Below are 15,843 nucleotides of genomic sequence, written 5' to 3' on the forward strand. Positions count from 1 at the left end.
ATCGGAGTACTTTCTCCTGTGACTCCAGTTATTTTTGTGTTACAATTATTATTCCATGATTTTATCAGAAAATTTTTAAATATTGTTATATCACTTCATGTGTCTATTAAAGCACAAGTTGTTATATTTGTTTCTACAATAGTAACTTGTATATATACAGCTAATGAAAATCTTATCTGATTGTTCATTTAGTTCTTTTTACATAATATAGTTTTTCCATTATGTACTATGTATAATCCTTCTCTTTTTATAATATAATCTTCTAATCCATTTAGAAAATTCATTCCTAAAATTATATGAGGGTTTATATACATACTTTTAATAATATAGCATGGTACTAAAAGATTTATTCTTCCTATTTATATTGGTATATTGACTTCCAAATCTGTAATATGTACGTGTCCATCAAAATTTACATATCTATATCGATTGGTTTTATGAGTTATTAATCCTTTATTTTTTATTGAAGCCATATGACATTCATTAGCTCATGTATCTATTAATATATTTGGTCAATTTATATATTCTCTTCCATTATAATATTCTCCTTCTATTTTCATATTTCTAGCATTCCTATATGGTTTTACTTCTTTTATATTGTTAAATTCTTCTAACTAGTCTTTATTAGGTATTCTAAAACTTTTTGATCTTTTAATTAATTTTTCATCCTTAAATGTTATATTATTAGAATATTTTTCTTCATTTAATTCTGTTATTTCAAGTTTATTTTTTGTTATGCTAAATTTATATTCTTCTGAAATTAAATTTATTTGTTTATTTGGTTCTATTATTTTGCTAATATCCTTACATTTTTTATGTACTTCAATATATGGTTTATTGGAATAAATGTTTCCATAATTAGAATTGGTAAATGTGTATAAAGCTCTATACTCTATAGTCATAATTTGATCACCTGGTTGCATGATATCATCTCTATGCAACTTAAAATGTAGCCCTAAAACTTCATTAAATTTTCTATCTTTTAATGAAACACAATATTTTGGGTAACATGTAAATATTATTTTTTGATATGCCGGATTTCCTTCTATTGTTCCTAAATGGTTATCTTTTAAATTTATTATCCTTCTATCATGTATGGTTATAGTTAATGGTGAATCTATCCATTCTCTAAATAATGATTTAAACATTATTTGTATTCTAGTTAAATAAATATATTGGATTTTTTCACTTTATTTTTTACTAATTTTTGTTAATAGTTCTTAAACTGTACTTTTTGTTAAAAGATTTAATTTATGTTGTTCATATGTTGTTCTTACATTTGTGATTTTTTCTATTTTGTGATATTCATTTATTGCTATCATTTCTCTTTTCCAAATTCTATCTAAAACTTCTCATTTCCCTATTTATAAATCTAAAGATAATTTTTGTAATTTTCTAAATTATTGTTATCAAAGGTAACTTTTAATCCATATCCTTCTATTCATTCACGTTTTTGTACATTTATATTATTACTTTCTATTTCCTCTATTTCCTTATTCAGATTCTAATTCATCATCCTCTGTTTTACTTATATAAACTTCTTGATTATAATATTTTTCAATATCTGATATTTCACTTAATTCATCTTTTATTTTCAAATATTCTTTTTGTAATATTTTAACTTTCTTTTTATCACAACCAGGGTTTATATGACATATTTCCCTACAATTTCAACATTTATATTGGCTTTTATTTTTTTGTTGAGCATATGAGATATTTTTTCTTTTATAATATCTTCTTCTAAGTTTTATATATTTTTCATTAAATTTTCTAAATTTTTTAAACTTTTTATTCTTATATTTTCTTTTATTAACTCTTCTTTCAGGATTACATCCCTATTGTATAGGGTTTTCTATATTTTCACAACATATTCTAGTTAATTTTCCTGATTTTATTAATAATTGTCTTTGTTGGCATATATATGCAAATCTTTCAAATAAAAATTTTATTATTGAACCTAAATTTCTAGGTGTTTCAGTATTATCTCTAACATATTTTTCAAATTCTATTTTAAAATATATTCCCCATGAACCTGTTAACTTATTATAGTACATGTCTTGGTACACTTCTTGATTTTCATTATTATAGAACTAAATATAATAATAATTTATAAATTCACAAGTATATTATTTAATTTTACACATATCACATAGTGTTAAATTTATTAATTTAATTCTAGCATTGTCTTTTTCTCTTATTGCTTCTGCTTCAGCATTTCTTATCCAATTTTCTCCTAAAAATTCATTTGAAATATATTCTACTAACTTTTCTATGTCTTGTTTATCTGATTTTATCATCTCTATTTGTACATTTCTTTTTATTAATGTTTTTGTTTCATTACTTATTCCTTCCCACAAATTTCTAAAGTCTCCCTCAGAAGATGCTATTAAGAAATCTATCATACTTTCAGTATTTTCCCATGTGTCATCTTTATTATATAAAAATAATGATATCACTGAATCTGCCCAAGTTAATAAGGACTTTTTAGTATATATTTTACAATTTAAATCTAATTTTGTTCCTCCATGATTAATTAGTTTATCATAATTATCATTTAATTCAAACCTATCTTTATATTTATTTCTTTTAAGTGGTTGTTTATCTCTTTATCATAAAATTGTCTATATGATTTATTATATATATGTGCATAACTTTCATTTGAATCTTGTAATTCTTGTGTAGAAGTTTTTATAGGATTAGGTCCTCCTCCAATATTCATTAAAATTTGGTATTCACTTATATCATCTAAACTTGATTGATCAAAATTTTCTATTAGTAAATCTAATTCCTCATTCATCTTTATTTTCTTTTTCTTTTACTTTTAATTTTTCCAATATTTTTTCTCTAGATTCTTCTTCTTCTTCTAACATTTTAGGTAATATATTTTTTCTAAATTCATCATCCATACTTCCTGTTTCTATTACTATATTCTCTTTCTCAATATGTTTATTTTCTATTCGGGTCATTTCTTTTTCTATTAATTTTTTTATCTATTTTCTTTTCTTTATTTTTATTATTTTCTTTTATTTCTCTAATTTCAATTTTTAATATATTTATATCATTTCTTGTTTCTTTTACTTCACTTCTTAAATCGTGTACATCATTTATTAATATTTTTATCAATGACTTTAATTCTTCCATATATTCAATTATTGACATATTAAATCTTTCCAATAATCTTTCTAACATATAAGTTAATTTGCATCTTTTATCATCTTTTTTATCTATTATTATTCCAAATCTTCTATTAGTATAGTTATTTATATTTACTAATTCTTCTTTTACTATATTAAAATATTTACTTTCAAATCTTAATCTTTCACATTTTAATTTTATTAATTGCATTTTATTTGATACTCTTATTCCTTCTGGTATTAACATTATATCTTGTATTTTTTCTATTTTTATAAGTAATCTATTTAATTTCAAATATGTATTATTACTTGCACTCATACTTTTCTTTATAATATAAATTAATTTCTTCATCTTCTTATACTTTAACAAATTTTTTGTGTATATATTTATCCTTTATTGATCATATTATTAATTTTTCTAATATTTGTTCTTTTATTTTTTTAGGTAGTTCTTTAATTATTGTTAATGTGATTATTTTTTATTTATTATGAATAGGTTTTAAAAATATAAAACTTCCTCTTTCTTTTTCTAAATGTCAATTATTATTTATTTTTCTTATTTTATTTTTCATGATCTCTATGACTCTGATACCAATTAGGGGGTGCTACTTTGAGCGAACAACGATCAAATAAATAAAGTAAATCAAAAAAATCTGTAAAAAAATCTATCAAAATTCAAATAATATTTAATTTTAAGGATTAAAATGGAAGATTTCAATATTATAGTGACTTATTATGCAATATTCAAAAGGAGGAATATTTTAGGTATTTTTACTTGATAAATTGGTCAAATGTCATTTTGGAAAAATGGCCTCATTATATAGGTCATTTCCTTGTATTTCCTATTTGTTTTCAATTTTTTTGTCGAATTTTAATCCATTTTCGGACAATTTTTCCACTGTTAGCCGTGATTGTTGACTTCTTCTCTCACAATGGATCCCACATGTTGGCAAAAAAGATAAAAAAAAAAATGGGGGATTTTTCTAAATGGCATATCACTATTCATTCTTGCCAAAATGTCTATAATACCCCTAATGAAATGGCTAGCCATATTTTGCACAAAATATCCTAATTTATTGGGATAGTTCCAAAATTCTTCTATTTATCTTATTTCGAATTTTAATATATAGTTCCATCCTTTGATCTAATAAATTAGCATAATATGTAATATAATTGTCATATAATTTTTTAAGATTATCATATTCCTTAGATGATATATCCATAGTCTCTAATTGAGAAAAAATATTTTTTTTTTTCTAATAGTCTTTCTAACAGATTATCTAATCCTTTAATTGTATAGCCTGGCATCATTTAGATAATTTCTTACAAGTTTTATGACTAATAATAACGCGATAGATAAGTTTTTGTAAACATGATAAATAATAATCCCTATGATTCTTTCAAGATATTAGAAGAATTCTTTCTAAATTTAACAAAGACAATAATTTTTCCTTACTTTTGATTTTAAATCTGTATTCTTAGAACCGAGTGACTTTCAGGCTCTGAATCTGCAAACTGCTCCCTCAAATGGCCTTTTGCCTCAATGAGAATTATGCTATTCCAGCTTCTTACCCTCACTGTATCTTTTCTTAGAATTAAGAATAAGGATCTTAAGTAAAGAAAATTCTCTCTTTGTTAAAGTAAGAAATAGATTATCTTCTTCAATCTGTCAAGAATCTATGGGATAGGAAGTTTAGAAACTCATATTTTTCCGATATCAAAAGATTGAGATTTTATTTCTATAATGATTTATACAAAATTTCTATTGGTATACAAGGAGTTTCCAGAAAAACTGGTTTTGAAGAAAGTTTAAGGAAAGAGAATGGTTTCTAATTCGAGATAATCTATTCTTTCCCCAAAGACCTCTATTTATACATAACTCAAACTTGCTATTATTGGTCTATTACATCATTCATACATCAAAATTTGAAAAGGCTCACACGCCTCTCTATTCTTTTCCTCCTGGGGTCTACATTTTCACATGCATTTTCATCAAAGGGGCATCTTTTCCTCTATTATTGCCTTTCCATCTTCGACTCCATATACAGCTGGCTAGATACTTTGGTAGTGCTAGGTCCCCTTTTATTTATCTCCATTCATCTTTTATCTTGAAGAATCAATCTTTTAATCTTGTCTACATGTGGGGCACTCCCTCAATCTGCATGATTCTTGGATTGTTGTAGGACTTCCATTAATTTGATGAGTATCAAATTTCTGAATATATTCTTTCAAAATAGTAGATTTTTCTTTTCCATTATTCCTAAGGAGTGTCCATCCTTCATATTCGCACAAATATCTGAATTTTTTATCATATAAGTTCTTTACAATGTTGTAAAGAACTTTCATCCCCAAAACTCTTCGAAATTTTATCCATGATTTATTGATTTTAGGCAATGGTTTATTATTTCGGCCAACTTCAATCTGGAAATCTCGGCCAACATATCCAATTATGATAATATGTTCAGCAGGATAGTATATCCTTTCATCAATCTCGGGACTTATTGAATAAAATTTGATATAAATCGATCTCCCTTGGGCAAATTTTGAAACTTCTGCCCTGAATATATCATCAAATTTTTCAATTTCTTTTAAATCTTTTTCTGGATAGATCAAATCCAAAAATCCATAATCTACTGCCATTTTGACCATGAAAGGGTTTGCATCTTTGGCAATTATTAATCTGGATAAACATGATCTCCTGATACAATAAAATATGATTCATTTTCTTCCAATTCATAAACAATTTTGGCAAATGATCTATATTCTTCTTCTTTTGATGATAAAGGGGTATCATCATCTTCATCAGTTTTGATTCTTATAACTCTTGTATGTTCATCACCATTTTTTATAGTCACCTTCCGGGGACTTGCTATGTCTCGTTTGATATTGCTGGGTTCACTACTGCTTCCTGGCTGTGTACCTGCTTGTATTTTTGAGATTGTATCAATTGATATTTCCTATTTGGTATTTAATGACTCGAATTGTGAAATAATATCAACAATTGTGTTATTCAATTCTTTGGTATATTTGGAATGAGAATTAGAAATTTCCACCAACAATTTGACATTTTGTTGGATAGATTCTGTTATTCGCTCTAATTGCTCAATTCCAATTTTCAAATCTTCTGATTCTTCCATGAGGAATTTCATTCGTCTGTTGACGTCTATTAATGAATTTTTGATATTATCCATTTCCAAATTCGATATTCCTGCTCAGAAAATCTGCAAGATAGTTATTTATTCCTTTAATATGAATAATATCAAAATTGTAGAATGATAAATATGCTTGCCATCTGTGTAGCCTTCTATATTGAGGTTCCATAGGTAACTTATTTCTAATAAGTCCTGCAATTTGAGAATTATCAGTTTCAACAATAAATTTTTTAGATAAAAGCAATAATGAAAACTTTTTGATTCCTCTAATAATTGCTAACAATTCTTTTTCATAGGTAGTATAATTTATTTCTGCTTGATTAAAAGTTCCACTTGAATATCTACATATTTCATTTAAATCTGTTTTTAATATAGCTGCCCAATATTTATCCGAGGTATCAGTATTAACAATTAGATTATCTTTTTCATCTGGTAACCTTAATTTTGATAAATTTTTATATTTTTCTTTTAATGATTTAACAATTTCATTATGTTCTTTGCTCCAACCTTTAGTATTTGTTTTCATAAGTAGAATTTGTATCTTATGTCTCTTTTTTGAGAGATTTTCAATAAATCCTTCAGCATAGTTTAAACATCCTAAAAATTTTTGTATTTGTTCTTTGAATTTTAATTCATCTGAAAAGCTTTCTATCTTTTTAGATATATGAGTTTGTAATTTTATTCCTTTTCTATCTACTGATGATCCCAAAAAATCTATTTCTTGTTTCTCTATTATAAATTTCTTTTTAGAAAGTACAATTCCTTCCTTTTTGCATTCATTTATGAATTGTAATAAATAATTCCTATGTTCTTTTTTAATATTAGAGCATATTAGTATATCATCTATATAAACAATAAGAAAATCACTAAACTTTTTCAATAAATTATCCATTTTCCTTTGAAATATTTGAGGTGCATTTTTAAAACCAAATGGCATAACTAACCATTTATATTTTCTTTGAAGTGTACTAAAACTGTATATTGTATACTGTCTTCTTCCATTTTGATTTGCCAAAATTCTGATTTACAATCAAATTTGGAATAATATTGTTTTCCTTTTGCAAGGTTTATTAGAACTTCTTTATTTGGTAAAAAGTAACCATTAAATTTAGTATATTTATTTAATTCCTTATAGTTTATTACCATTCTAGCTTTTCCTCTAATCTGCTCAGAATGTTTCATAACCATAAAAGCTGAACTACTATGAGGTCCATTACTGGGTCTAATTAACTTTTGTTCTAATAGTTCTTTTATTTGAATTTTAAATTCTTGCATATCCTGTAAGGTATACATCACTGGTCTAACTCTTATTATAACATTTTCTGTTAATTCTATTTTAGCTTTAGAATTATATGGTCTCCAAAATAATAATGAGTTTTCTCCATGAATTTTTTCTAATTGTTCTATGAGTTTTTCCATATTTATCTCTATTTCTGTTTTTAGGATCTTTTTATATGATAATTTTTTATTTTTTAGTTCATCTTTTACTATTGGTCGTTTTCCCCATTTATCACCACGCTTGGCTGGCTGAACTCTGTAGGGTCTAAATTCTCTTGGTATTTTTAATAGATGTGAACAAGGTGTTTGTAACATTATCATGTAATTATTTTGTTTATAATATTGAAATTGTTGGATAAAATCATTTCCTAATAATATATCACATTCTAATTTATTATAATTATATACTTTATTTATTATAACTTGTTTACTACCAAGTATTATATTAACTTTTTCAGCACTATCAATTATTTGAGTGCTTTCTCCAGTCACTCCTGTTATTTTTATTTTACTATTTTTATTCCATGATTTTATTAAGAAAATTTTAAAAAAGGTTATATCACTTCCTGTATCAATTAAGGCACAAGTTGTTATATTTGTTTTTACTATAGTAACTTGTATATATACTGCTAATGGAAAAATTATTTGATTATTCATCCACTTCCTATTTTACATAATGTAGTTTGTCCTTTATAAGTTATATATAACCCTTCTCTTTTTATACTATAATTTTCTAATCCATTTAAGAAACTCATTCCTAATAATATATGAGATTCAATATCCATACTTTCATCCAAATAACATGGTACTAAAAGATCAATCCCACATATTTTTATTCGTACTTTTACCTTTAATTCTGTAATAGATAGTTGTCCATCAAAATTCCTATATTCATATGGTTCTATCTTGTAAGTCATTAATCCTTCATTTTTAGTTGCAGCCATATGGCATTCACAAACTCCTGTATCTATCAATATATTTGGTCCTTTTATATACCTTCTACCATTGAAATATTTTCCTTCTATTTTCATATTTCCAATATTTTCATGAGGTTTTATTTCTTTTATACCACTAGTTTTTCCCAAATATTCTTTTTTATTTGGTAGTCTAAGACTTTTTGATTTTTTTATCAACTTTCCATTATGAAATGTTATTTTATAATCTTTTTCTTCTCTTAACTCTGTTATTTCAGGCTTATTTTTAATTATATTAAATTTATATTCTTTTGAAATAAGATTTATTTGTTTGTTTGATTCCACTATTTTACTAATATCCTTACATTCCTTATGAATTTCTATGTATGGTTTATTAGAATAAATATTCCCATAATTAGAATTAGTAAATGTATATAATGCCCTATATTCCATAGTCATAATTTGGTCTCCTGGTTTCATTATATAATTTCTATGTAATTTGAAATGTAATCCTAGGATTTCATTAAAGTTTTTATCTTTCAATGAGACACAATATTTAGGGTAACAAGTAAATATTAACTTTTGATATGCTAAATTTCCTTCTATAGTTCCTAAATGACAATCTTCAAGATTTATAATTCTTCCATCGTGTAAACTTACAGTTAATGGTGAATCTATTCCTTCCCTGAATAAAAATTTAAACATTATTTGTACTCCTGCTAAATAAACATATTGGATCTTTTCACTATGTTTTTTTTACTTATTTTTGATAATAATTCTGATACAGTACTTTTAGTTAAAAGGTTTATCTTACGTGTTCCTTGAGTAGTCCAAACATCTATAATTTTTTCAATCTTATAGTATTCATTTATTGCTATTTTTTCTCTTCTCCATATTCTATCTAGAATTTCCCATTTTCCTATTTTCAAATCTAAGGATAACTTTTGTATTTTCTTAAATTTATTATTATCAAAAGTTACTTTTAATCCATAACCTTCTATTCCCTCATATTTTTGGATTTCTATGTTATTATTTTCTATTTCTTCAATTTCTCTATTCAGATTCTGATCCATAATCTTCTGGATCTGCTTCACTTATAAATATTTCTTGATTATTATAATGTTCAATATCAGATATTTCACTTAATTCACTTTCTATTTCAAAATAATCATTTTGTAATATTCTTACTTTTTTCTTTGTGCAATCAGAACTTATATGACATATTTCTCTACAATTTCAACATTTACATTATTTTTTATCTTTCTTATAAGGTTTATTTTTTCTGTATATTATCTTTCCTTTTATAATATCTCCTTATAGGTTTTATATATTTTTTCTTAAAGTTTCTATATTTTTTAAACTTTCTGTTTTTATACTTTCTTTTATTTCTTTTTTCAGAATTACATCCCCATCTTGTAGGTTTTTCCATATCTTCATAACTTATTCTAATTAATTTTCCTGATTTTTTCTATAATTGTGTTTGTTGACATATATATGCAAGTCTTTCAAACGAGAATTTTATTCTTGATCCTAGTGTTCTAGGTATTCCTATATTTTCTTTAATATATTTTTCAAATTCTATTTTAAAATATATTCCCCATGATCTTGGTAATTTATTGTAATATATATCTTGATATACTTCTTGATTCTCATTACTATAAAATTGAGTATAATAGTAATTCTTGAATTCACAAGTATATTCTTTAATTTTACACATATCACAAATTGTTAAATTAATTAACTTAACTCTTGCATTATCTTTTTCTCGTATTGCTTCTTCTTCATAATTTATTAACCAATTTTCTCCTAAGAATTCATCTGCAATATATTCTACTAATCTTTCTATTCTGACTTTATTATTTCTATTTGTACATTTCTTTTTATTAATGATTTTGTATCACTACTAATTCCTTTCCACCAATTTCTAACGTTTCCTTCAAAAGATGCAATTAAAAAAATCTATTCTTCTTTCAGTATTTTCCCATGTATCATCTTTATTATATAAAAAGAATAATATCATTGAGTCTGCCCAAATTATTAAGGCTTTCTTAGTGTCTATTTTGCAATCTAAGTCTAATTTTGTTCCTCCATGGTTAATGAGTTTATCATAATTATTATTTAATTCAAATCTATTACTATATTTATTTCCTTTAGATGGTTGTTTTTCTCTTATTTTATCATAAAATTGTCTATATCGTTTATTATACATTGGAGCATAACTTTCATCTGGATCTATTGATTTTTGTTTAGAGGTTCCTACGGGATTATGTCCTCCTCCAGTATTCCTTAAGATTTGATATTCATCATCTATACTTTTTAAGTTTAAATGATCAAAATTATCTATAAGTAGATCTAATTTTTCATTCATTTTCTTTGTCTTGATTTTCTTCAATTTTCTGTTTACCTAACATTTTTTTTCTAGATTCGTCTTCTTCTAATATTTTAGGTAATATATTTTTTTAAAACTCATCATCGATGCTTCCTATTTCTATTATTATATTTTTCCTTTCAATATGTTTTTTTTTCTATTCTGATTATTTCTTTTTCTTTAAATTTTTTATCTATTCTATTATTCTTTTCTTCATTTTCTTTTAATTTTCTTACTTCAAGTTTCAATATATTTATATCATTTTTTGCTTCTTTTATTTCATTCTTTATTTCTTGTACATCATTTATTAATGTTCTTATTAAATGTTTTAATTCTTCCATATGTTCACTGATTGACATTTTCTTTTATCGATTTTTTGATTGACAATAATAGAATGCTATATACTCAGTATTTTTACAATCTCTTATCATTTTATCATACTTTTGTTTTATAACTTCAATATTTGTTAGTTCTTTTAATTTTTCATAATATCTTGCTTTTTCTTTATACCTTTCTTGCTTTAATTTTAATATTTGTTTTTCTTGAGTTTTAGTTATATCTCCAGGTATTAATAATTCATCTAAAATTTTACTATTTATTAATCTTATTCTTCTTAACTTTCTTTCTAAAATATTTTTAGTTTCTTCCATTATATTTTTATGATGATTTAAATATTTTTCTATGGTATAATTCATTTTTAAATACTTCGATAATTATTTCATATGTACGTATATCTTTGATAAATCCTACAATTAATTTATGTAATAGTTGTTCCTTTATTTCTCTAGGTAAATTCCTAGTTACATATAATATTATTATTTTTAATTTATTAGGGATAGGGTTGAAAAATATATAACATCCTTTTTCTTCANTAATTATTTTTTCTTTTAGTTCTAAAGGTAGATTTTTAATTACTCTAAAAATTTCTAATACTTCTTTTATATCTTTACTATATATTCCAACTATATTATCTTCTTCTATATAACCTTCTATATTAGAACTATATTTTACCCGATACCTTAGTCTATTTTTATAAGTTTCAATAATTTCTAAAATCATAAATTTTATTTATTTTCAATATCTTTTAGGTAATTTATTTTTATATACTTTTTCATGATCTCTATGGCTCTGATACCAACGAGATGATGCTACTATGAGTGAACAAAAATCTAATAATCTAATAATCACAAATCTAATATTCTAGTATTCTAAAAATTCTTTTATTTTTGTTTTAGTTAATTTATTTGTTATTAAGCCTATATAAAACCTTAATGTAAGGTTAAAAACTAATTTTTTATATGCTTGTGGTAATCTATTTTTTATTGGTCTTCTCATAAATTTTTAAGTAATTCTTCAAAATCTAGTAATGTCTGAGAATTTATAATATCAATATGTGTTATCATATCTATATCTGTTCTAAAAGGTATATCGTATTTTGAGATATCTTTCTTTCTTTTTTCTAATTTATCTATGATATCTTGTATATCTTTTATGATTATTGATCTTACAATTCCTTTAGCAAAATTTTTTAATAAGTTTTCTTTGAAACATTTTAATATTTCTTGTGATGCATATAATTGTTCCTGATATCCTATCTTATCAATTTCTTTTTCAAACTTAATTTCTTTTTTATTTTTAATAACCTTTTTTATATTATATGATCCTCTCTTATATTTGAGTTTTTTTCATTTTATAATTATTCATTAATAATTCTTTCAATTTTTTAGAAAAATTACTTGTTAATTTTTTAAGGACTTAGATAGAAGATTTTTATTATGAAATAGGTTGTTTTTAATATTTGTTTAAGGGCATTTTAGGTAGCTTCAAATGTTTGGAAAAGTCAAGGGCCATTTTCAAAAATGACCTCTCTTATTTGGGTCAATTTCATGTATTTCCCAAAAAAAAAAAATGCATATTTTCTTTAAACAATTGGAAATAAATAGGTACTTAAATTAAATTCATATCTTAATCGCACGAAACGGGCTACCACTATCTCCGGTCCAACTTAACCGTACACGGTTCACACATTCCTATAAATAGTCCTCATTTGTTTTCCCAAAATTTTCTATTTCACAGCCCTAAACGTCATATTTCGGAATACATTGGAGCGCTCAATTCAGGTATCTGATCATTTGTTTTATGATTTACTCTTATGGCTTTTGATTACATTCTTTCATTGATAAAAACTTTTGTGTGCTTAGCGTTGATTACTCGCGCACACAACATATAAAAGCACATAAGTTCCAAATAGAAATGAAAAAAATAATAATATGATAATTTACTGTATTTGATGCATTCTTTTTCCAATTTTTGGTATTTTGGGTCTGCTACCGGATTTATTTGTCGGATTCATAACTAGTTTTAACTAGTGAATTAATCAATCATGGTTACTATTGTTCTTGTTATTTTTGAAGTTGGGCACTGAGAATGAAATTTCGGGGTCTATTTTGCGGGAGGTGAGATGGGAATTGACAAGTTCTCTGAATCAAAACCGAGGGCATAGTTTGCCAAATTTCGATGATAATCAAACATTTTGGCAGTTATACTATTTAGGGGTTTCAATAGTTGCTGTTTGCACTTTATCCCTTGATTCGATGGTTAAATGAACATGGGGAATTAGCTACTTAAGTATTCAATATCTGAATAAGAATTCCGTGAGGGCTTAGGAACAGGTCCTTGGATTCCTGAATTACTGTATTGGCATGATTTATGAATTTTTATATTTCAGCTTTAAGATTTGTTCAGCACGTGATAATGATCAATTAACCATAAGAGAGCAAGTGATGTTTAGGCGTATAAATTTTAAACTTTTACTCTGTGGAAAATATCTCCATTAGGGATTTAATAAATTCAGCAATTGTTTAATACCTATCAAGAAAATAAATAAATACAGCAATGGCTCTTGGCATTTAACAGTAGTATGATGAGCTTATTTTGTCATCAGTTCATTAATTGTATTCTGATACTACAAGTTTGTGTTCACGTGTGTTCGGGTTTTAATGATTGTTAGTTAGGGGAATTCTTCCGTCGCTCATGGGCTCTTCAAGTGAAGAGTATGCTGCATTTCGAGAGAAGGTGAGAAGGACGATATATGTTGACAACATGTCGCCATTGGTTACTGAATCCGTCGTTAAAGCTTCTTTCAATCAGTTTGGTAATGTGAGCAGTGTTCAGTTCATTCCTACCTATCTTGAACCGAAAACCATGGCACGAGCTGCTTTAGTTGAGATGGAAGACTCAAAACAGGCCAGAGACATAATTGCTGATATGGAAACTCACCCACTCATGATATTGGGAATGCCAAGGCCTGTCAGGGCACGTCCAGCTGAAATAGAGATGTTTGATGATCGTCCCAGAAAACCTGGAAGGAGAATACAATGCCGTTGGTTGGAGCCTAAAGATCCCGATTTTGAGGTAGCCCAGAAAATTAAGCAAGTCGTGAATAGACATGCTGCAGAGGCTTCTTTCTTGCTTGAGGTAAATTTGGTTTTCCTTAGCTCATGTTTGTCAATGTTTATAAACTGGTTCTATTTTTATTCGCACTTTTTTGTAAGACCCACAACTTTTATCTTCTTTTTACCCATACATTCCTCCGAACCCACTAGTTATAATCAATTATAAGTTTTGACAAACATGGGCTTAATGTGTCATTTTTACTACCTTTTTTTTTTTTTTTTTCCTTTTTTTATCAGACATGTTCAAACCATATTGCTATTCATAACATGTTATATTGTGTTTATGCAGCAACAACTGGCACATGAAGCAAAACTTGCAAACCAGCAGGTTGAAACCTTAAAGGCGAACTATAAGAAGTTTCGACTGATAGATGGCCTCAATGAAGATGGTGCTGTTAAAAGGTTGGCAGAGTTTTATAAGATGCCTGTTTCAGACCCTTGATCGATTTTCATGACGGGTTAACTAGCTCGACCTTAGATACGTTAATTGGTCGGTGTAAAACTTCGTGTTTCTTTCCCTTTTCTCCCCTTACTGGGTCGTGCTGTAGAGAAGGTTGCTGTAAAGTTTACTTCTACCTGTTATGAATCTTTTCCATTTGAATGCTATAAACATGAATGGGCGTAGTATGTGCATGGCATGTCTCGGTTAATGGTTTTGTGCTTGAGGAAATTAGGAGTGCAGTATTAATCCCTGCGGAAATTAGGAGATGCTCCAAGCTTTAAAGGGGTCAGGGTGAGAAATCATATGAAGGTCTATGTGCTTCTCCATTGGTCTTCTTAACAACTAAATCGTTTTCAATTTTCAGAGTAAACCTTCCACTTGGAAAACCAATATATTTCTCTGAAACCTTCATTCCAGGCATAACTTAATCTCAATCACTCTCGCAACATGTTTAAAGTTTCAGTGGGGTCAATCGTTAACTTATATCACTATAGACTAAAAATGTTTAAATATGTTGCTTACTTTATACAATAACAGAATTTTGAATAGAACTTCGTGTAACGAAATGCACCAAATTTACCGTCAACATTTTGGTACATAGGATCATCGATCATCTTTCTAGAGACAAGCATCAACGAAAAATTCTATCTTGACATATGGATCATCGAGGATCTGTCATTACATAATGAAAATGCTGCGTTGTATTGTTAATATTCAAATGAATAATTCAATAGGTACAAGGATCGACATAAATGATATAGGTGTTGCGTTGATAACATTTGTACGGTGCAGTTTCTACGTTTGTTTTGCCAAAAACGACAAAAAACTGCCAAGTGTTTTTCATAATAATTCTGTCAATTTTTTTTTTGTACTCGTAGCAAAACTCTATTAAACTATCCGCCCCAGAGATAAACAACTTTCCTATTGTTTATATACATCTAAATAACTTTCTTATCGCTTACCAGGAACATGAAGAGTTCAATATATATATATATATACTTTTTATTTTTCCGATAAATACCTCGTACACATTTGAACCGTCTCGAAAATCATATTATATAAAAGAAAAGGAATGACTACAGCATCCAATCATGATCTGA

General features: G+C 26.2%; 1 protein-coding gene across 2 annotated transcripts; it reads left to right on the forward strand.

Moving 5' to 3' along the window:
* Positions 1 to 12,845: 12,845 nt before the first annotated feature.
* Positions 12,846 to 14,957, forward strand: LOC111368115. Of its 2 annotated transcripts, XR_002697953.1 has the most exons (4): positions 12,846 to 12,966; positions 13,857 to 14,323; positions 14,591 to 14,841; positions 14,875 to 14,957. XR_002697953.1 is itself a non-coding variant. In XM_022989332.1 (3 exons), the coding sequence occupies exons 2-3, from the start codon at positions 13,880 to 13,882 to the stop codon at positions 14,741 to 14,743; spliced, it is 597 nt and encodes a 198-aa protein (XP_022845100.1). In that variant the 5' UTR covers positions 12,846 to 12,966; positions 13,857 to 13,879; the 3' UTR covers positions 14,744 to 14,934. The 2 variants fall into 2 exon arrangements, 1 of the variants encoding a protein (XP_022845100.1); XM_022989332.1 differs by having other exon boundaries at positions 14,591 to 14,934.
* The last annotated feature ends 886 nt before the right edge of the window (positions 14,958 to 15,843 follow it).

Source organism: Olea europaea, chromosome 18 (assembly GCF_002742605.1).
Source record: "Olea europaea var. sylvestris chromosome 18, O_europaea_v1, whole genome shotgun sequence".
In the NCBI taxonomy this organism is placed as follows: Eukaryota; Viridiplantae; Streptophyta; class Magnoliopsida; order Lamiales; family Oleaceae; genus Olea; species Olea europaea.